At 41.3% G+C, this 23,478-nt stretch overlaps 1 protein-coding gene across 1 annotated transcript; it reads right to left on the bottom strand.

The window, feature by feature from the left end:
- LOC142897762 (complement C3-like) lies at nucleotides 1-23,211 on the bottom strand. Its single transcript, XM_076040314.1, has 43 exons — nucleotides 23,050-23,211; nucleotides 21,773-21,971; nucleotides 21,117-21,279; nucleotides 20,901-20,989; nucleotides 20,726-20,814; nucleotides 20,483-20,565; nucleotides 20,309-20,396; nucleotides 19,728-19,857; nucleotides 19,495-19,621; nucleotides 19,282-19,397; nucleotides 18,903-19,067; nucleotides 18,686-18,785; nucleotides 18,490-18,578; nucleotides 18,229-18,417; nucleotides 16,478-16,633; nucleotides 16,208-16,340; nucleotides 15,827-15,895; nucleotides 15,389-15,586; nucleotides 15,018-15,135; nucleotides 14,601-14,689; nucleotides 13,615-13,754; nucleotides 13,250-13,465; nucleotides 10,985-11,048; nucleotides 10,807-10,893; nucleotides 8,834-9,040; nucleotides 8,145-8,220; nucleotides 7,880-8,039; nucleotides 7,667-7,753; nucleotides 5,839-5,989; nucleotides 5,260-5,333; nucleotides 4,929-5,003; nucleotides 4,674-4,829; nucleotides 4,525-4,587; nucleotides 3,747-3,828; nucleotides 3,569-3,617; nucleotides 3,183-3,273; nucleotides 2,959-3,048; nucleotides 2,560-2,662; nucleotides 2,306-2,395; nucleotides 2,003-2,095; nucleotides 1,791-1,874; nucleotides 1,496-1,646; nucleotides 1-260 (listed from the first exon to the last, which is right to left on the bottom strand). The coding sequence occupies exons 1-43, from the start codon at nucleotides 23,124-23,126 to the stop codon at nucleotides 116-118; spliced, it is 5,001 nt and encodes a 1,666-aa protein (XP_075896429.1). The 5' UTR covers nucleotides 23,127-23,211; the 3' UTR covers nucleotides 1-115.
- Nucleotides 23,212-23,478: the final 267 nt, after the last annotated feature.

Genomic DNA, 23,478 nt, shown 5'->3' with positions numbered 1-23,478 from the left:
TGAGCATCGAGCACACTTTAATGAATTCGGAGACACATTTTTACTGAGAGCCTCGCAAATTTCATCCATGTAAAATGTTCATTTGAACAGAGGCCAATAAAGCAGCAGCATCCTTTTACTTATTTAGACATCCAAAGAGCTCGTACTGCTGCTTCATCTCTTGGATGCCACTGCAGGTTAGTTCGTGGTCATCAGTCTGACACTCCGAATCAGTGGGCCAGTACTCCACCCAGGTGTTCTGACCCAGCATGTAGCGATACCTGAAGACACAACACATGCGTATATGCATTTAAATTCTTAAATACAAATCTTCATTTATAGCTGCAATTTTCCAACAAGTGCAACAACTCTGTCTTGCAAAATTTCCTGTTTAAACATCATGTGCTCTTGTCAGAAATTTCAAACAAACCGCCTAGCTGACCAGCAGAATATTACTAATGTTACTAATCCATCATAAATGAGTATCACCACAATGGGGGCAGAGTCATCACAGCGACAGTGTCTTGACGTTCTAAGTTTGCGGTGCCATATTCATTTTACGGCAATTTGCTTTTGGGGTGGGGGTGGGGGGGTTATTTCCCCACTTTCAGACACCGTTTAATGACTGCTGGTAACCGAGAGTGTCCATCAGCTCAGAGATCCGATAGACCTACTCGTTGCCTAGTCATTGGTTGACCACGGCGCTGGTTTGCTAGCCGATTTCCCTCTTTACGGAAGATGCAGGATTTTTCAAATGACAGGTATTGAGGGTTTTTATTTCTTCGCAAATGAGTCGCTCTCATGAATCCCCTGCATCGCCAGTCCCTGTCCAATTGTTGGCCTGCACTCTGTTGACGTCACATTTTCAGCTCGACTCAGCTTCTCAGGACTGCAGTCGTGCAGGTGCTAAAACAGTAACTGGCACCAGGTAGAGAAGCTTTAAAGTCGAGTAGCTGATGGGCGCTTTTGTAAAATCCCCATTAGCGACTAGAAGGATGGTGGTGTTTTTGTTTTACGACCTTTGTTGTCTGACCACAACACTAAGACCCCAAGGGAGGTAACTCAAACCAGAGAAAGAGGGCTAATTCTAGCCCGTTTCACTAATGGAGGTAACTTAAGCTCTCGGTCAGTTACCACGGTAACAGACTCTTTGAAGCTAACCTGGTCGGGACCAGGTTTTTCCTCATTGAACCTTGAGTTTCTCTCTGTCTCCACCTTCTTTCAGCCACACACAGCATTTAATTTCCACATTAATTCATTCAGCTGGCGAGTTTTTGCTTACACTTCTGCCATTTGTTATTAAAAGATAAACAATTGGAAAAAAAATCAGTCACTAGAACTTTATTGGAAGTCCATTTGTGGTGACGTGGTAGATCAACTCAGAGATCAGGGTTAGACTGAGAGTTCGTTGAACCTGCTTTGTGAAATAGACCCCTGGTTTGGCTTGAATGCCGCCCAGCAGAAATAATTAGGGGATCCAAATACAACCCCCATATACGTCAGTGGACAAACTCACGTTAGAACATTGTTCAGGACCTCTTGCCGAATGTCTTTTGATGTCCCCATGAGCAGGTAAGTCTTGCCGCTCTGCAAACCTAAAGCCTTCCTGCAGTGTGGGTAGCCGAGGAATGCACGCTTTTTCCCCAAGGGACCCACATCAGTAGTTCCTGCATTGACAACAAGTCATTTTCATTTGTGGTGGTCCCTGCTGGCTAAACAATAGAATGGTTTTTTTTTGGCACTTCTATGTTGGCCACCTTTTTGAAACAGAAAGTGCCTTCCATCTTTACATACAGTTGATAATTACCCACCTTCCTTGATGACGGACAAGATCTTCATATCATACACATCAATTGTCTCCTTTGCAATGAATTCCTCGACTTTCACTTTGTACGCTGGGGACAGACAATATCCATTCAATAATGCAAATTGGCGACTGATCATTCAAACTTCTTTGAATGATCAGTTCAAATCTTCAATGAAATCATTCAAATCTTTTACTGTAATAATAATTGGGGCTCACCAAAATCTATTTTGGTGATGGCAGTGGTCACACAAAGGTAGTCTGTACGTTCAAAGTTATCGACTTTGTCTGCCTTCTGCATGCTGCAGTTTTCTGGAACCAAAGGCGAAAAATGAAAGAAAAAGGCAGACGTTGAAATTAAGCGATGAACAGCACATCAGTGGTACCTGTCTGATGATCTATTGTGTCCGAATTGATGTTCCCTTTCACTAATAAATCCTCAAATACTCCCTTTTGTGTTTTTGTGTCTTGGTAAATGACACAAAAACACAAAAAAGTAGATTTGTCACCACCCCGATTTACCTTCAGCGCAAGTGCATACAATTCCTACGCAGAGCTGCAGCAACTCTCCATCTTTCCTCTGAAGGTGGTAGAACCTCATACACGGTGTTTCTGCATTGACCAAGAGTGAAATAGAGGGGGGTGGGCTATTAAGAGTTTAGAAGAGAATGCTCCTTTTTTCCTGGACACACAAAAATCTCACAATAACTGAGACGTCCATTCATCCTTGAGTTGAAACTTATCAAGGCGTTTTTCCACTTTTCCCAGAGGCTCACCGTCATAGTATTCATAGATCGATACAGCAGCTGGTTGCGGAACGCCGACCTTAAACGTCTGACGAATCCTAAATGTGATTTCTTCCGGGCGGGTGTGGGAGACCTGTGGAGGGGGGCAGAGCTGAGGTGAGACAGCGGCACATTTAATTTCTCATATTTTAGCTGGTGCTAGCGGCTGGAATCAACCTGCAAGATGTTACATTAAATCAATTATGTGGTGCGCCGACACAAAGGACTGCCGAGCATAAATCAAAGATGAGTCGTTTGCTTGGCTACCGCCTGTGAAAGTTGCACACCCATATACCTCCCCGTGTTTTTCATATGAAATCAGCTCATCTTAAAACAACATTAGCGTGGGGCAAACAAATAATCAAGGCTTCACCGCCTGCCATCACTTACTTTATCCAGGTAGAGGATGAGGGAGCCTCTTTCTGACAGATAGTTGTTGAGCTCATATTTTGAAATAACACGACCGTGTCCAGTGGACAACTACACACACACACACACACACACACACACACACACACACACACACACACACACACACACACAAACAAAGTTGTCTATTAAACGACTGACTTTTCATTAATGTGCCGAGATATTTTCTCCATCATTAATTTCACCTTGTCGAGGTCGGTGGTGTCATACGTGAAGCCGGTTAGCAAGCCGATATCCAGGATTGACATGGTCGCGTCACGTTCCTTACTCTTGTAGCTGAGCAATAAGGGGTGGGGCAAAGGAGGGTAAGGGCGGGGGCACAACACACGTCAACAACTCGTCATGTCTCCCTGAAGATTTCGCACCACAATTGTCACAACGTGTAGAGGGAGCAACTGTCTTTGCGTGCTTGTGCTCTCTGTCTTTGTGGTGTATCTGCGGGTGTTTGTGTGTCTCTGTTTGTTGGACCTGCGATGAGACAGTTGTCTGGCTGCAGGAGCAGCGAGTGACAGGTGGTGACAGACATTTTGATACCCTGTCAGCATAAAAGCCTCCTCTCTGATATACTCACAAAACTTTGATTGTCAGCTTATAGACACTCTCGACTTCATCCAATTTTTCTGTTGAGGCAAACACCAAGTGACGAAGACGGCAAGATCGAAGGGAAAAAAAAGGTAAGGCAGTGAGTGAAGAAAACGTCAGATGCAGGAAAATGTTCTCAGAGATGGAAAAAAAATTAAATCAAGTACCTTCGAAGACCTGGACTGACAAGTTAAAGCGATCGCAGTTGTTTTCCTTCTCTTTAGGCAATCCGTAATACAAGGACACCATCTGTCATGACAGAATAATGAAGTGCATGTGACTCTCAACAACAAAGTTCGCTGCACCTCCAAATTTATCCAAATTATAAAAGGGTCACGTCAACGGCACAACACATCAATATTATATGTACATTACGATACACAGCGACTCCGCACATCTACATGTACAGTCAAGGAGCCAACACACACACTCAACAAACTCGCCCTTGTGTGTGTGGCTCTCTGCATCTGAAACAGTTTGTGAGACTTGTGTCGTTCACCTGGATGCAAAAGTCACTGCAAATTTAACTCCGCTAGTTTAAAATGTTTGGAAATCTAGAGTCTGACTTTGGTGTCTGACGATGCACGCCTGGTGTGGAAACTACTGAAGAGCATTAGGGCCAAAGTGAAAACAGAAAAAAAAAAAACGTAAACTGTAAAAACTGCATGAAATTGGTATATATATGTATATGTAAATATATATATATATATATATATATATATATATATATACATATATATATATATATATATATATATATATGTATATATATATATATATATATATGTATATATATATATATATATATATATATATATATATATATATATATATATATATATACATATATAAATATATACACACACACACACAAACACAAAAATTTGTGAGAACGTCCCATGATTCTTTTTTGCCAAGTGCGTACCAACCAATGATTCTTCTCACCTTAAATGTTGCTTCCCCTGTTCCATCGGCAGACACTGTAATATTTTGGTTGATACTGTTAACCTGTGAAGGCAGACCCAAGTCAGCAGATGATATAAATACCTCTGTGTTGTTTCTGTTTGTTTCAGTCAGTCTGTGTGTCTTCTTACTTTTGATGTCCTTGTGTTGAACTGGTTATTTTTGTTGAAGTTTATCTTCATAGGTTCTGACCTTTCGGGCAGCGTAATGTTTACATTCAAATTGTAGTCTGGCTCTCTATCATGGGTCCAGTATTCAGCCACAGCCTGGTACACCATAATGGTGGTCTGAAGATGGATATCCACAAAGGTTTTCAATCTTTTCCCAAAACCATGTCGCCCAATCACCCAATGACATGAAAACCCGTCTGGAGAGGGCGCGGTTACCTGGGATGCACCGTAGCCTTTGTACCACGACTGCTGGTTGAACCATCTGACCACTGGTCGCGCATCCTCAAATAGCTAATCAACAAAAGGCAAAGAGCATATTGGAAAATCTTGCAGATTATGTTGCACATTATTCTAATACAAGCATATCATCAAAATGTAAAGTTTATAATCTTAGTAGATGTTGGCATACTGTTTATCATTATGTTATTATTCAATTTAGTGATGATAGATTGATTTGAGTACTGATATACATACAAAGAGTCATAGCTTTGGCCAGCAGATAGATAGATAGATAGATAGATAGATAGATAGATAGATAGATACTCACCCCCGCCTTGACCAAAGCAAGAAGTGCATATGCTGTGGCCTCCATTTTGTTTGTTGCTGGCCAGTGAGATAACTCTGAGGGAGGCAACAGTGTTTGAGGTCAATACAATCTCAACGCTCAACGCAACGCCGTCAATAGATTCAATATAGAATAGCCAGAACTGAACTCTGTGAAGACATTTGGACTGAGCTATTTTATTTTTTATTTTTTTGTAATGAAGACTTTAATGGGGCAATGAGCATTTTCTTTTTTAAATCACTGTCAATTACCAATGTCTTGGTGATTGGAGCTCAAGTGCTTCGTGTTCATACCACCTCTCTGTCTATAGATTTAAATCCATTTTCATCCTTTCATTTACAAAACCAGACCATCCTGGTGTCCATTTTAGTGCATGTGAATCAGCTCAGCTCTTCTCTGGTTGGTAGTATAATGGGTCACTGCCATTGCAGTAAATTGTTCCTAAAATCCATCATCTACATAACAGATACATTTTTTTCCCTGTGTAAAGAGCCTCCTAACGGAGGAATTAAACACACCACTTAAACATGTGTATTGGAACATATAACTGTGACACAACACCTCGGGAAACAAATTTGTAAAGGACCTCCCGGTCAAACTTGTTTTCATTGGCCAGCGCATACGAGGCCATGGCAACAGCATACGAGGAGGTGAGATTGTGCAGACGATCTTCGATGTAGGACGCAGCTTTTCTTCTGCTGTCTGGCATGCTCTGTGGTCCAAGAGAAAAGAAAGGAGGAATAGAAAAATATTATTTTCATACCTTTTGATGTGACAACGTTTTTTAACGTTCTAACCTAATAGCACAGATCAGAAAAGAGAATGCCCAGGAAAAAAACTATGACAAAAGCTATTGACTGCTTACTTAACCCTCCTGTTATGTTGCGGGTCAAATTGACCCGTTTTAAAGTTTGAGGATCTAGGAAATACAGTTAAAAATATTTTTTCAGTATGAAACTTCTTCTGCTTGCCTTAATTAGTGTAAACAACATATAATATGAAAATGGTTTTTCTCACATATTTGCAGCCACCCCCTGCATGTTTATATTACATAGATACTGTTCGGGTCAATTTGACCCGGCAGTCAAAATGGAGGTAAAAGGGTGTCAGAAATGATCAGGGTTAGGGTTACACTCTTGGTTAGGGTTCGGAGAGGTTGGACCAATGGGCAATTTGTCGGACTAATGGGAGATTGGACCAATGCCATGCTCCCAGTTCAACAGGGGAGGGGAAATACAAAAGATCTGCATGGGAGTCCTACCAATATTAGTCTGCCAGGCAGACCTTTACAAAATGCACCTGCCAAGGACCCAGCCGCTGCAGACACAGTGAGGGAGATCCAGAAGAGGACTGCACCAAGTACACCAGTGTGTGAGGTAAGTAAGTAAGTTAGTTTGTGTGTGTATAAGTTTTTGGGAGTGTGTGTTATGTGTGTCTTGGGATCAGCAAAAAGACACCATAGTAAAGTAATCATGGTCCTCTTGTTTCTAGGTTGCTTCTGAGGTGAAAAGAAAGAGAAAGAGGTGCCAGGTCTGCAGGCCATCTGACGAGGGCAAGACAAGCATGACCTGCGCCAAATACAAACAACTCATTTGCACAGAGCACAGTGTGATAACATGTCACTCATGTGCTGTGTAGATGGACAGACAGACAGACAGACAGACAGACAGACACACACACACACAAAATGTAAGTGTTATGTTTTATTGTTCTGTAGAACTATTGTGTTTTATATGTTGGTCTTTCAAAAGTAATAAAGTGGTGAAACATGAGTAAAAGTGCAAAAATGCATTTTTTAATGAAAAACAATAAAATAATACAATAGTTAGTAATGGAGTTAGTGATAAAATATCAACAATGCTTGTTAGGATTTTTTTTGTTACTGACATCTTCAGGAGACTTAAAAATGCACCTGGTCAAATTGACCCGGGAACATCATTGCTGTTCCTCACAAACGAACATAACAGGAAGGCACCTATGATGCTTTTACACTTTTTCTAGCTCAAAATACTGTTACAATGTTCAATCCTAGTGTCAAACGATGCAAAATAGTCAATTAATGAGGTTTGTGTGTTTAGACGTGAGCCCTGCAAGTTGTTGGGCATGGTTCTTAACGCTCTGTTTCAGGAATCGTATTGACGTCAATGCGTGCTGGATTTCCTTACATGACCATGCTCAGGCATACTCTTGGACTGGTTCCGCATTCCCCCGCTCTGTGAGTGTACTGTGACCTCAAGCAACTTTAGTTTTAAGACTATTTGCAAAGTACAAGTAACAGTAACATTAAGAGATTTTGGTTGTAAGAGTTGTTTTTTTTTTTTTAAATGGGTTGCATTTTATGTGAAGGATGTGAACACCTCCTACCTCATTGACTCTAAATGATACTCACTTGAACACTGACAGCACACCGTGAGCTCGACTCCTGTATGGCAATGAGGCAGAAGGCTGTCATGGCGACGTCTGCGTCCGGATAACCCTACATCACACATCACACACACAATAATGTTTTGATGTGTGTCAGAGTTTAACATGTTATTGCAGTCTTATCTTGCCATGCTGGTTACAAAGAAAAAAAGAACAGATAAAGATTGCGTGCACGCACTGTCACTGTGCCACTCATTGCATATCCAACTTCAATGAACCTGCCGTTGGGCTGCTGTGCACTGAGGATCAGAAACCTAATGGCACCACACAGCACTTCTGATGGGATGGAGATATAATTGCTGGCCATAGCAAAAACCTTGGTGACGTAAGCCGTCAGCCTATCAGGAAAGGGAAGGAGAAGGAGAGTTACTTTTTTCACATTGAAAACACTCATCATGGCCAGGTCAGAAAATTTGCAATTCATTGGTGTTTGGAGAGCTCACCAGGTATTAGGTGTGGATTCAGGGTACATTGCAAAAGATCCATCACTTTTACGGTACTTTAGCTCAGTTTGTAAGCCTAGAAGGGGAAAAAATATTGTGCATCATTGGACTGTAAATTCAACCTATTCTATATACAATTTGTAAATGTTGTTGACAAAGTTAGCATTTAGGACACATTATCTTTTTAGAATAGAGAGGGATTGACCCAGCTTAACATTTATACACTATAATGACCTGGACGACTGAGAACCTTCAAAGTTCCTGTTCCTCAAACAAACACCACAGAGACAGAAGTACAATGGTAGCATAGTAGTAGTAGTAGTAGTAGTAGTAGTAGTAGTAGCAGCAGTAGTTTAAGATTTCATGAGTGCACATCCTACTTTTATTAATATGGGGTCGACAAGTTTTGCTCAAATCTGCATGCCATGTGTTTAGCATTTCATGGTAGTACCAGTAGTAGTCCTGGTTTCACATTTTTGTGAAACCAGGATGAAAGGTATTTACTTCTGGAAGCTTCTTGTTTAGCAAGCTGAACACTCCAGGTTTGGAGTTGCGGGATCAAAACACTCGACAAATGTGGTAGTAGTGCTAGTGGGGGTGCGGTACATTAAACATCTTCTGTCTGTTGTGTCACACTTGGACTGGCTGAAGAGAAATCTGTCCCTTTTTTTTTTAACCTGTCAACTTACCAGTCCTCATGTGTCCGATGGCTTCGTTACGTTTATCAAAGCCAACAGCTTCCCATTGGTTGGTTTTATCCAAATATGTGGCGGCGATCACAGGCAGGGTCATGCGCATGATGTTCTGCTCTCCACAGCCATGGGGTTTGAAGATCAAGTCTTTCATAGACCTCCCACTGAGGGCGCTTTCCACCATTCCTCCAATCATTTCCCTCCCTGCAGACATGCACACGCACGCAAATGCACATCAACAAATAATCCTTTTAAGGCTGTTTCTTGACTTGTTAGGCTACAGATGATGACATATGACCGTTATCCAAGGCTGGACTAGACTAGATAGGTCAGATGCTCCGGCTCACCACGCCACGTATGTCCAGTGACGCCTCTTGCAAACTCTTAATTTTTGCATTTGAATTCCACTCAAACTGTTCAGCAATTAACCGACAGAAGCATGAGTTAAATTAAAATTAAACAGATTCTGAAATAGTTTTATCTGGCGAGCTGGGACACGGGACTTTGAAGACGGCAAAGATCGCAAATGTGGCAGAGGACGCAAATAAAGGGGAAGATGGATCATATCTTCCCCTTTGTCCACAAGATATAAGGTCCGTAAATGGGATGCAATGGTATGGTTGTGGTTTTTCCACAAAAAGGGAGGAGAAAGATTAGCAAGTTTTAGGATGATGGTTGGGCTTTAGTTAGTATCTTAGGCTGCTATATTTGACTTTGTTTGCCCAAAGAGAGTGGCTTAGGTTGATGTGGTAAATGCATTACGTGAATGTATTCTGTTTTTTGTTGTTCCATGCACTTGGAAGTGACATTAGCCTATTGAAGTGGCCATGAAACACAAAACATAGTTATCATATTTTTAAAGAGGTCCCCCCAAAAAGATTTCATATGTTTTAACACTGATGGCAACACTGTGTGGGCGTACATGACGTCACGGCACAGGTGGCTGAACTTGTCAACCCATCGATCTTAACTGAAAATAACTGAATATTGATTAGAAATGGCAAGAAATAGGAATAGGTATGTCAAACTCATTTTATAACTTCAAAGACATGACGACACTCGTTAACTTCCATTGTTTGCCAAGAATGGATGGTCTTGACATTGGCAAATAATGGAAGTTAACGGGTGTCGTTGTATCTTTCAGTAATAAAATGAGTTTGACATACCTCCATTTTACGTTTTTGTCTTAGCCCCTATTTCCCGCCATTTTTAATCAATCTTTATTATTTCCAGTAAAGATTGCTGGGTTGACAAGTTCAGCCACCAAGGCCGTGACGTCACGTCCGCCCACACAATAGCAATGGTGTAACAGCTAAACCTAAATGGTTGTATTTTGAAATGCCTTTTGCAATCAGCGTTAAAACATATGTAATCTTTTTAGGGTGGGAGACATTTTGAAAATTCTGATAATTATGGCTGTTCACAACCACCTTTGCAGGGCGAGCTGGAACGTGTCAAATCATTGGTTACCATTTCCCCCATGGCTCATCAAAAAGCCACTGACCACTAGTCTCTGCTTCTGAGTGGATCTACTTTCACAACATGCGCTGCTGTACAAAATTTTGATAAAGTTTTGTGACTGACCGAAACATACTGAAATAAGGTTGTTTGCCATTGTGTATAGAACCAAACAGGGTGTATTGAATGATTCGGTAAAATACCAAATAGTGTTGCATCCCTAGTCGCTACAACACTTTTGCACACCTGTAAAAGACGGCCTGAAAAGGACTGTGAACACTACAATACATACTTTCAATTTTTTGGGAGGTCAGTGGTTAAACCCATTTCTACTGTGCAGATTGTGCTTGTTTGGGCAAATGAACTTACTCCAAACTATGTAATTGCCGACACCAAGAATAGATGACTTTTAAAAGAAGATGCAGAAGGGGACTATGTAGGTTTTATGGCACCGAAACAATGTGGGAAATCCAGAGCTTTTTTATGTTTGCAAATGTAACGTGATTTCTCACCTGTCACTGAGATCTCCGTCGCTGTAGTTGTGCCTGGAGCCATTCCTGATTTAATCTCACTGTTGAGAATCTCGGTTTGTTTGCCACCTACAAGGGGAAAAATAGTGTGGGTACATACTAGCACATAATTGATTGACTCTGTCTTGGAAGTGTGCTCTAGTTGGGCAGGTAGACTTACCGACGCCTTTGGTAGCTGGGTCTAAAACGACGGTAATGACTTTTTTGACTGGTATTCCCGCAGGCTGGAAAGCATATGGCACAATTTCCATGTTTGTTTTTTTTTTAATTCTTTTTTATTTCCCCATCTACTAACTTAAAGGTTAAGTATTTAATATTTGGAGATGTTGAAGAAGACACAGCGACATCAAGTGGTACATTTTAAATTTTAGATCACTCTCCTCCTGAGCTTGCCAGTGAGCTACGGTGGCCTGTGCATCCAAACCTGGATACCTTGTCCATATATATGTGTGTGTGTATATATATATGTATATGTTTATATATATGTATATATATATATATATATATATGTATATATACACAGTTGTGTTCATAATAATAGCAGCATGTTTAAAAAGGTTTAAAAAGGTGAGTAAACTTCAAAATTCCTCAAATAAATTAAATAAATCACACAAATGCATTGAGGACACCGCACATCCTATTTCAAAGCAAGAAAATTGGAAAAAGTCGTTGAATTTGATAATATTTTACAGAAAGTCAAGAAATATAATGTTCATAAAATAGCAGTGTTGACATGTTTCTTTACAAACTGAAAGAAGTACTGTATAAACTAAGAAATGCTTGAAGATTCAACTTTCCTGAGAATAACAAACTAATATTTAGTTGCACAACCACTTTTTCTGATGACTGCTTCACATCTGTGGTACATGGAGTTAACCAACTTCTGGCACCGGTCAACAGGTATTGCAGCCCAGTAATGTAATTTAATAGAAAATAAGTATTCTTGGCTTCCCGTGTAATCTGTTAGTTTCACTGTATAACCTTCTCGAGACATTCTCCTCGTGGCCCGCCAGGGTGAGGTATTTGTTGTTTTGTCTCCTCTCATCCTCCCCTCCCCTTTACTTATCCTCGTCCTTCCCAGTCCAAGGGATAAAGGACCTCCATCTTCCTTGTCTCTTTGCACTTGCATTCATTTGAGCGGTTGCACTTGTTGCGTCTGTTCTGTTGGTTGTACTGTGCTTGTGCCTCGAAGCTCCGATCTTTTATTTTCTGTTCATTAAATTACTTATTCACTCAGCATTTCTGCCTCGGTAGCTTTGCTCTTTTCCACAACAACCACGTTCCACAATTCTTCTGCATTTCTTGGTTTTGCCTCATGAACAGCATTTTTTATGTCAGCCCACAAGTTTTTTCGATGGGATTAAGGTCTGGGGATTGTGCTGGCCACTTCATTACTTCAATTCTCTTTGTCTGGAACCAGGATTTTGCTTGCTTGCTGGTGTGTTTGGGGTCGTTGTCTTGTTGAAACACCCATTTCAAGGGCATTTCCTCTTCAGCATACGGCAACATGACTTCTTGCAGTATTCTGATACACTCTGACAAACTGATCCATGATCCCTGGTATGCAATGAATAGGACCAACACCATAGTATGAGAAACATCCCCATACCATGATGCTTGCACCACCATGCTTCACTGTCTTCACTGTGTAATGTGGCTTGAATTTGCAGGACGTCTGACAAACAGTCTGTGGCCCTTGGATCCAAAAAGAACAATCTTACCTCATCAGTTCACAAAATATTACGCCATTTCTTTTTGGGCCAGTCAATTCGTTCTTTGGCGAATTGTAACCGCTTCAGCACATGTCTTTTTTTTAACAATGGGACTTTGCGGGGGCTTCTTGCTGGTAGCTTGGCTTCACATAGACGTCGTCTGATTGTCACAGTACTCACAGGCAATCTTAGATCTTCTTTGATCCTCGTGGGGCTGATCATTGGCTGAGCCTTTGCCATTTTGGTTATTCTCCGATCCATTCGAACAGTCGTTTTTCTTTTTCTTCCTCGTCTTTCTGGTTTTGGCTGCCATTTTAAAGTGTTTGATATCATTTTAGCTTAACAGCCTATGATTTTCTACACTTCTTTATAGGTTTTCCCCTCTTTTATTAATTTCATAATCAAAGAACGCTCTTCTTCAGAACAGTGTCTTGAACTACCCATTTTCTCTGTTTTTCAAGGACAAATGCACAGCCAGCATATGCAAAGTCAGTTACCTTGATCCTTAAATAAGGGCCACATGTTTAACACCTGTTTTTTTCACACAATCAATGACCTCACGAATTTAACTCGGCAATGCTATATTTTTGAACATTATATTTCTTGACTTTGTGTAAAATATTATCAAATTCAACGACTCAAACAGTTGTACATACCCCCGCAAAGTGAGAACGTTTTTACTGTGTCAAAGTGAGAATTTTTTCTTTTCTTACCACCACCCTCAGCATCTTCTTAACTCCATCACTTAGTGAAGAATCTTTTGGCACGACAGCTTGGACCTCTATGGGAAATTCTCCATGCTTCATCGGAATGATGATGAAGGGCACAGCTCGTGTGGTTTGGCCACTGACTTTTAATTCCTGTCGATACTTTCCACGCTTGGTGGCAAAGCTGCAAATGTTTGATTCCGCGAGCAGATCCACACGTACCTTATTGTTGAGACAGAGTTCAATGTCACTAATTTGATGTTGATTATGACGGAAGTACGTGTCAAGGAGCTGAGAAACGATTCAGCTCCTTCTCTGTCAGTGCCGGGTGCTGTTAGCCAGCCTGGACCCGAGGAGTCAGCCTGACTTACGTTAATAGTGTCAGCCCCCAGGTTGTGGAGGATGGCCCTCACTTCAATCTGCTCTCCTCTGACAGCAGCGTAGGGCAGTCTGAGATCGATGAAGAACTCCTTGCGAACAATCACCTCTAACGGCTCACTGATGCAGATACCTGAAATAAGGGAGGGACACAAAACTATTTCACTATTTCCAATTTTACCCTTTGCCCCTCTCAATAGTTACATTGTGGTGCAGATTGCCCTGTCTCTCAGATAAGTCATCGGCTCAAAATGATATTCCTTAATCTTGAAGCTTTGTTTCCTTATTTTTTCGCTACATTTCGCTGTTGTGTTTCACATTGATGCTTATTGTGGGACACAATTCATCCGGGTTGATATTTTTTTGGGTTGTTGCTTCTGCCGGTTCTACACAAAAAGGCTGTTTGTCATTTTTAAACATGTCTTCTTGACAACTTTAGAATTATTTACTGCCTGTTCAAACAACAGTTTAATCAAATCAAAGAAAAATGGTTGGCCTCCAAATTAATTGACCTTATGATTGATCAGTTGATCGATTCCAAAAATAAACAATAGCAGCGGGTCTATTTTGTTTCATGTTGTTCCAAAGGATTATGCTTCTTCTCCTTATGAAAGCACATAGAAAAAACAAAACCATATAATCGTACACTGCACTACACTATCAGTAGCTAAATTGTGGTAAATTACATTAATGCCAAGTTTTAATTAATGGTTTGAGCATGACAAAAACACATGACAGTTGAGTATGTGGTACGTAGGATCTTTAGAGAAAACAGGTACAATCTGCTTATGTAAACAAAACAAAACAAAAAACAAAACATAATAAAATAAAACAAAAAAGGAGGCATCCCATTTCATCAGACTGCAAATCTAACTCTTGGGGGAAAGATGAAGGATGGCATTGAGCCAATGTGTGATTGACCTGTGGGTTCAGTGTGAAAATTTACAGTTAGATAAGACTGTAACCATTGAATTCTTACCGTGAGTCCTTGACAGGCTGATCCCAGTGAACTGCCAAGTCGTGATGGAGTCTTGCAAATATACATTATTCAACGGTAGTGAATTTTTACTAGGTCAAAGAAAGGAAAGTGACAGACTTTGTTTACACCCTCAGTCACATTGACCCTTTCCCCTCCCTTTGTGGTTTGAGTGCTAACTGATGGTGTGATGGACACACTGGTCACTGCTGCTTTGATTCAATGCACTTCAGTGCTTAGGAAGAAAAACAAAGAATTTGGCGGAATGACACAATCGTGGGTATACGATCAAATGTGCTTGTTACCTGAATAGTACTTTACATGCTTGTCGTTCCTCCATCTTAGATTTTTTTTTCTGTGTGTGTTGTGTCAGTTTGTGTTCTCTCTTTGTTTTTTGTTGTTTTTTTGTTTTGTTTTTACCAGTTTGGGTTTTCCTGTGGGCAGCCAGAAGGTATTGTGATCTCCTTCCAAAGCCAACTTTCAGGGAATTTGCTGCGAGATGTTATGTCATCATCATAACTGCCATCTTCCTCTTCACCTTTGGCCAGAATAAAAAAAAAATAGATTGGACTGGAGGTATTTGAGCACACACTGGAGGTTAATGAAAATTAGCTGACAAATACATTAACGTCTTTATGTAAAGGTCTTTGTCTATTGCTATTGAAAGCCAAATATGCTGATTTTCATTAAAAATAAAATAAAATAAAAATGGAATACAGCCTTTTTTTTTTTATGAAAATGATCTTGGCATCTCTGAGAATCTTTCACTTGTTTCTGTCAGTGCTTCTTACTGCGCGCTAGTATGAGGTTGTCCTCCCTTCTCTCCTCTCGCTTGTTTTCCATTGTCTTGCAGCAGCGCAGGAAGGCCTCGGCACAGGCTTCACCATCCACAACATACTCACTGCGCACCTCACAGGTGTATGAAAGAAGTGTGGGCTTCATGCCGTCTGTACAACATTCCCGCAGCAAAGGGTCCGTGTAATTGCTTGCTGTAAAGACAGCGGATTGGGGAGATAGAGGGACATTTTTTTTTTAAAACCTGTACACTACTTTTAGTTTACGTGTGCTCTACTTTTAGTAGATCATTATTAATACATCAATACAATCATCAATACATCACTATTAAAATGCAACAAAAATAATATGGATAATAAGGGTACGTAAAAAGGAACATTTTGGTCAGGTAGTTGTATTTTGTTATTTTTGTTTGTTTGTTTTTGTCTTTATACCAGCGGTGGTGACCACGTCCATGATGGTTATTGCGCGTTTTCTTCTTTGCGGGGAGGAACATTTCAGCTCTGCAGACACAACACAGACACCCACTTATTCAGACCAAAACTTGGATGTAGTTGGTGGCAGCAGATGTTTTTTTTTTTTATTTTCTTTCTTCCTTTTTTTATTTTTGTGTGGAAAACAACATTGGAAAACTACAATCAGAAAATGTCAATCCAGGAGACAGCACTCAGACCATTGTGGATGGAGAGATGGATGTTTCCCATTAAAACAACAGACTTTACCACATTACCTGTTGCTATTGCAGCCAGCTCCGACTACATTACTGACCCAAAATACCGCTATATGTGTGGAAGGAAAATAAAAATTGTTCTCACGTTGTCTGTAGGGGGTCCCCAGTGTTGCATTGCTGGACTGGAACGCCAGCCCAGCATCATAGAACACGTGCATAGCATCCTTCCCTCCACCAGTGGTGCAACCCGTGTCAAATTGTTCCACAATGCCCCACACCTGGATCACACAGGAACAAGGAACATCCATGAGATACACCCAGGCTGGTTGTTTGCTTGTGATAATACCATCCAACCAGGATGTGTCTTTGAATTTATTTCTATTTTTAAATTTATCTTTGACAAGAATTTTTGTACCACTTTCTGTGTGAGACGGTATTTGTTGTTGAGCACGTAGACACCCTTGTCAACTGCAACCAGTCCCACCGTGGCTCCTGGGTCTCCGGTAACCTTCAGTCCAAACCTTCTGCCAGGCTGATATTGTTGATGTTCAGATAAGGGTTCCAGCTTCAGCTAGGTAAAAGGAAGAGGCATTCAAATGGGCATTAGTTTTCTTGTGTGCTATATTTGCGAAGGACGGCCACAAATACACATGACATAAGTCTGGAAATCTTGAATTTCAGGCAGCTGATCAAAAGCTTCCTGAAGACTGACTGATTATTGAACGAACCCCCTCATGCCAATGTTCAGACTAAGATTAGACGGATTTTATACTTCAAGGCAGCAATCGCTTGAGGATTTGTATTGGTGCAAGAATGGGGCACTGCCCCATGGTGACCCCCTATGGTGTTTAACTTTCTGGAGGACATTGTTTTTGATTTGATTTGTTTGTTTACTTCAAACAAGCATACAAAAAATAAGAATAACAAAAATCAAAATAACTAATCAGAATAACAAAAATCAGAATAAAAAGAAATAACATACAAAAAAACATTTATACAGTTCGAAAAGGGAACGGGAAGAAGTATAAACTTTTATGAAGTTCCCATCCCTTTAAACTCCTCATAATTTGACCCGTATACATATCTGCTTCCGCTTTTACTGGCCTATCCATCTAACAAATTAAATTATCCATGTTCTTCCATATACTTACTTAGAAAGAATTTTAATATTACCTCCAAATAAATTATTTTGGCTGTTCGCAGCAGGGGTTGTCACATTGAGTTGATCCAATTTCATTTAGGGTGCACTCACTGGGCCCCTACCCGTCTAACATATTATATCAATTTGGTTGTAATGATTCCATTGTTGTAGGTGTGGGAGAGCTCTTATCCAATCACATTTCAGGTAGCTTGTGTTGTCAGGTTGCATGAAATCTGCCTGTGGCTTTTAGAAACAGAGTAGCCTCCTGTGTCCTAGCCCACTCTGGAGAGTTCAAGTTTCTCACGGTCTTCTTCACAAGTGGGGGGTGGAATAGAATTATTGACAGATTGGTGATGATGCGGGCACTGAACCAATTGGGTCATTAATGAAAGAGTAATGTTGTGGATACAAGCAGTGAAAATGAGTTTCCTTCACAGGGTGGCCAGGCTCTCCCTGCGAGACAGGGTGAGAAGCTGGGTCATCCAGGAGGAGTTCGGAGTAGAGCCGCTGCTTCTCTAAATTGAGATGAACCAGTTGAGGTGGCTCAGGCATCTGGTTAGGATGCCTCCTGGACACTTCGGGGTTCCCTCGAAAGATTTGGTGGAAGTGGCGGGGAAGGGTATCCCAGTTTCCCGGTTAAGGATACTGAAGGAAGAACCCAGAGAGAACCCACGCAGACACAGGGAGAACATGCAAACTCCACACAGAAAGGTTCCAGGCCCGGGCCCCGGAATCGAACCCACGACCTACTTGCTGTGAGGCGGCAGCGCCACCGTGTCGCCTCAACAGAGCACTCATACTAGTCAAATAATCCAGAATTTGGGGTTCAAAGGTGCTTCGGCGTGGTACCCTAATTGCTTAATGTGAGGGCACCTTCCTTTTTTGCATAAGATTTCTTTTTTGGAACAACCCTTGCATTCATCAACGCTTGGGTACAAGGAGGACACTCAAGGAGTATTCAGGAACTGCCTTGGCCTTGGCTTGCAACTCGTCAGGCTTTGGTGTGTCATTGTTGCGTGTCTCACCGAGCCCATGCAGGTGTCATCCACGTCCACCCAAACAGAATCCGAAACCACTTCACTGTTGCTGGTGTGGTAGTAGGCCACGATGCGGAATGATGGCAACATCTTATCGGTGATCGGGATCCGTTCCGAAATGACTTGCCCTCTTTCACTGGAATGATGGTGGCCGACCAGTTGTCCCCTGCTCGATATCTGTGCACAGTTAGACAGCGTGACTCTGGAGGCTTAGTCACTCCACAAATTGCTTGCAAAAGCATCTCTTACCAAAAAAGTGATGTCACTCTGAAGATCTGTGTTTCGGTTCACGGTGACTTTCATGTCATCCCCAACTGCTACTCGAGCACTGTCAATACCTGGAATGACATTCAACACAGTAGTGGCGGCAAAGATGGATCACAATCTAGAATAGATAATTACCACCCCACTGAGTAATGGAAATAGTTTCTTCACTCCCTCTCACCAATATGGATGTACTTGTCGCTTTGAAGCCTATGAGCTCTAGCTACCATGTTTGCTGATGCTTGTCTGTGTTCTGGAAGTGTCTGAACATTTGTCCTTGCCTGCAATTCAAAGCACAGAGTGACTTAATAGGGCGAATTTGCTGAAGCAAAAGCATGAGACAATCTAATTTGTGTAAAACTTTCACACACTCTCTGAGTGCACATGATAGGACATACCCTGATAGTCAAATCTGCCGTCGTTTGAATAATGTTGAGGGTAACTCTTGCCAAGCCGTTGGTATCAGTTGTTCCCAACTTAGTCTGAATGTCACTTTCAGATGGCACATCAACCACCACAACTACATTTTTTGTAGGAGTTTTATCAGGGTTGATAACTTTAACCTGTCATCAGAGAAAAAAACAGCACTTTTTTTTTTTTAGTACATTTGTGCTAAACCTGTTTTGTAAGACTAAACTAATTCCTTCACTGCAAACAATTCTATCTGCATGAAGCATCCACATTTATGTCTGGCAGATTTTCCTATTTTTTGTTGAAAAGGGAGATTTTATTGAAGAGTGAAAATAATACAATTCTCCAGCCACTGCTCCCACTTACCGTTACATCAAAAGTGATTCCAGATTTGTAATATGGGGGTGTGTTTTTGAAGCTGATGGTATACGGTGACGTGACAATTGGGATATTCTTCAATTCAGACCCCACCATTTCGCTGCCTTTGGAGTGGAAAGAGGCAAAAACAAAAACATGTCAGTCAACCCCCTCCCAAAAAAACCTCAGACGTAACAGATATAACAGATGCTTCCCTCTCACCGCTTTCTGTGAGCACACTAACATCTACAAATATGGCGCGTCTCTGCTGTGCCAGTTCCACGGTATTAGGGAATATGTGTGTGAGGTGCGCTCTTGTCATTGTCACCTCTGCTTGGCCATTGGTGAGCTACAATGACATTAAATGCACCATTAAATCAGTAAGAGGGAGGAGTCGCAAGTTGCTATTTACTTGGCAAACATTCTTTCTATGAGAATATGGTGAATTTGCTCACCGCCACTTTCTGGAGGGAACTTGGAAGGCTTGTTTTCTGATAGTTTGTGCTGTCTGTTTCCTCATCAATTTGTGACATAACCCCAAATACCACATAGGCCATCCCAGCCACTGGCTCCCCAAACAGGTACCTATGAAAAGATACCAATTTCATAATGCACAAAATAAATTCAAAAGTAAATTATTAATATTTAGACATTTGAACACCAAATTACCAATTATCCCACGTGCTTTTCGGCTTTTCTTTTCCTTGCGAAAGAATGGTGTATTTCGCCAGACCAATTTTGTTGCAATTATTATTATTGTTGTTGTTGTTGTTGTCATCATTAGTAGTTGTAGTAGTAGTAAAGTAGTACTAGTTGTAGTAGTATACATTTGGGCATTTTCAATTAAGTTCAACTGTGGGTTTTTTTTTTAATACAGGAGTATACCGCTATTCGTAATTTCTAAAGGTCTCATTTTCTGTCTTTTCCTCTGCTGTAACGTGATTAGATGATTAATGTAGTACTCGTTCTTCACACACCCAAGACAACGGCACATACTTGTGACTGCTGAGGTCATCAAAATCACAACATAGCTTACGTAGCTTTGATGTTGACGGTGAACTCTTCATCGTCCACATAGAAGAAGGGTCTCCGAGGTGTAATTTTCACCTCAAAACTTGGCAAGACTGAAAAGTCAAAGGGGATTTCTCTGATGGTTTGTCAACCAGAAGGTAATGGTCGTTCAAATAGTGGCAACTAGTGAGTAAGTTACCGTATTCTTTGACCTCGAACACTGCGGAAAAGGTCTGCTGTGGGTTCTTGGAAAACTTTGCCAAAATCTTCCACACACCAACACTGCACACAGCAACAGGGACACGTACTTCATAAATTCAATATAATAATAGTTTGATTAGAAAAAAGTAGCAAATAAATAAAGACAGGCACATTTTTATTTTAATAATCACTTAAATCTGATTTTAGAAAAAAAAAAAAAAAAAAAATGAAAATAGCTCACCTCACAAGTTCAGCAAGGTTATAGTGTCCAGACTTTAGCCCTGAATCCAGAGTAATTGTTTCATGAGGCAAAATGAGGCCGTCTGGCGTCTAAACGTTAAAACATGCAGCAGATGAGATTGTGGCAGTTCATTCCAATGTTACTAGTGGCAATTAAATGTTTACCACTCAGCTACCTCAATTTCGATTGTAACAGAAGTACCAGTGCCACCAAAGTCCTCCACGGGCTTCATGCTGGGCGTCAAACCAAAAACCCTGTAAAGAACTGTGAAAAGACGGTGCTGACAAAACCTTAACTGAAAGTTCTCAACAACACATTACTGAAGTTTTCCAGATCACGTTTTCTACATTGTCAATTGAGCAGAGGAAGCAGAGACGGTTGTCAGATTCACCTGTGCTTTCGGGGGTGTAGAGGGTCTTGTCGGTCTGGATGAAGATGTAGCCGGCCTGAAAGGACACCATCAACACCTTCTCCACCACCATGCCTGGGAATTGAGCCTGCAGGTACACGTACTGCCTGACACTTGGATCCCTGTTGAAGTCTGTCGGAGGAACCTGAACCCCATGAGCAGACAGACCAAGAAAAACAAAAACAAAACAAATAAATCTGGACCGGTATTCACAAAGTGTTTTAGTGAAACACTAAAACACAAAGGCAAAGTGTTTTGCCTCATGCAGATGTGAGTGAATGTTGGGTGGTGGTCGGAGGGGCTGTTTGGCACGGATTGGCTGCCAAGTTTCTATCAGTCTGCCCCAGGGCAGCTACCTCCACCAGTGTGAATGTGGTGTGAATGAATGCTTCAATGGTTCAATGCAAAGCGCTTTGGGTCCTTGAAAAGCGCAATATAAATCCAATCCATTATTATTATTATTATTACCATTTAGTACACACATACACACACACACACACACACACATACATAAAGGGGCCATTTAAAGGACTCAGGAGTCAATTAGAAAAGACAGCATGATGACATGGCTAAGCAGAGCTACTTTCACCCCGATGATTGAGTGCTGGGTGTCTTTGGTGAAACAGTCCATGATTTACCGTCACTGATCCCATCGCCTGGAAGTGATTGCTGCTGTTGAGGGTCACCGTTGCACTGGCAAACTCCCTGGTCGGGATCGGATGGCTCTTCACCCGGATGACGACTTGGACGTCTCCTCCTCCTGTGTAGTCCTGCAACTCCACAAAGATGTTCTCTGGGGTTCCAATACGCATGAGGTTTGGGGCCGACATCACCTCCCTGCAGAGATCCATAAGGTTCCCAAACCACACGCAATGTCAAGGCCACAGTTTAACAATTTTTTTTTTAATCTGTAAAGGGGGAAAAGATGTTTGTTGTAACATGAATATTTGTTTTTGTTTCATTCTCAGGACATTTATTTAAAGGGCCAGTGATTGTCACACGGAATTGGCTCACAAAACTAAACTTAAAAAAACAAAAAAAACTTTGCTCAAGTGGAGGCTGTGAGCTCAACTAACAATGAGTAATCTCGTGATTGTCTTGATCTGCATCCAGCACTGGATCAATGCAGCATTTCATCATATGACTGCCATTTGTTTGCTGTGTGTGAACTTTGAACAAGAAACTGGAGCAGCAACCTGTGATTCAGTCTAAAAACACCAGACTGGCACTGGGTCGAGCCATGAGCACAAAACATTCTGTCATGTAGAAAATTGACAATGCGGTTCGTCAGAGGTGGATGTGTAGATTTTGTTGAGTGTTTTTGAACACTTTTAACCAACAAACTTTTTAATTGCTCCATCATTCTCCCCTGATAGTTTGACTTACTCTGGACATTGTCCAGAACAGGGGTGTCAAACATACAGCCAGCGGGCCGGATCACGCCCGCAAACTGTTTTTTTGCCGGCCCGTGAGATAATTTTGCAAAGTATAAAAACTGCAAATTTTCAATGAAAGAAACTGCTGTTCTAAATGTGTTCACTTGGTGTCCCAACATCGTTTCTGCTTTGCAAGCAAACTAAATATTGGGGCTGAGCAAGTCGGCACAAGCACAGCCACTCACGTCTCCTATTGGCTACCCTCATTACCCCAGAATGTCCCCTACTGGCTACCTTCATTGCCCCAAAACGTCTCTGTCAAACAGACAAAGTTGATGCAGAGTGCTCAAAGGACACAAACGAAGTAAAACAAAAAAATTGGAAGTTGATGGTTTGGCTTTTTTTACGTTAATATTACCATACCATGATTTCACTGGTTAGGGTTAGGGTTGGGAATAGATAATCCTCTATGTGGCCTGCGAACCAAAATGAGTTTGACACTCCTGGTCTAGAAGGAACTGCTGGTGGTGTCTACTTACAGCTGAGCTCCATCCGTGACAGAGGTGAAAGAGGCGAAGGCCAGAGAGGCCAGCAGCCAAAGCAGAGTCCTCCTCATCTTCCCGATCCTGGTCTGCTCTCAACGCCCCCAAGCACCACACTGCTTTTATCCTCCCCCCTCCCTCCATCTGCACAAAATGCTCATGTCACACACGCCTACATGTCGCCCACATCACAGGCGGCCAAAAAGTCAAGTAAGTCAATAAAAATAAATCAGGTCAAATGAAACATCTCTGATAGTTTGTAGTAAATCTTCAGGGTCCAGTACAACGGTTAAGTGGCGTGCATCAGGCCTGTAAATGTGCTGTTGAATAGAAAATATTAGGATTTTTCTAAAAAAAAAAAATAAAAATAAAAAAGGTAAAAAAAAAAATAAGGTCCCAAAACAAAGAGAATATTTTTTTTCTTTT

Source organism: Nelusetta ayraudi, unplaced genomic scaffold (assembly GCF_046127955.1).
Source record: "Nelusetta ayraudi isolate G7.1 ecotype Tasmania unplaced genomic scaffold, CSIRO-AGI_Nayr_v1 ptg000004l, whole genome shotgun sequence".
In the NCBI taxonomy this organism is placed as follows: Eukaryota; Metazoa; Chordata; class Actinopteri; order Tetraodontiformes; family Monacanthidae; genus Nelusetta; species Nelusetta ayraudi.
The sequence above is the reverse complement of the archived record's forward strand: the minus strand, read 5'-3'. Positions and strand labels throughout refer to the sequence as shown.

What these genes read in the sequence shown, in the direction of transcription:
- LOC142897762 (XM_076040314.1), bottom strand. Translation starts at nt 23,126, where the DNA reads ATGAGGAGGACTCTGCTTTGGCTGCTGGCCTCTCTGGCCTTCGCCTCT. An exon ending in CCCAGCTACCAAAGGCGTCG is followed by an intron (nt 10,894 to 10,984) that starts GTAAGTCTACCT and finishes TTCCCCTTGTAG; the next exon opens with GTGGCAAACAAACCGAGATT. An exon ending in TCAACACAAGGACATCAAAA is followed by an intron (nt 4,588 to 4,673) that starts GTAAGAAGACAC and finishes CTGCCTTCACAG; the next exon opens with GTTAACAGTATCAACCAAAA.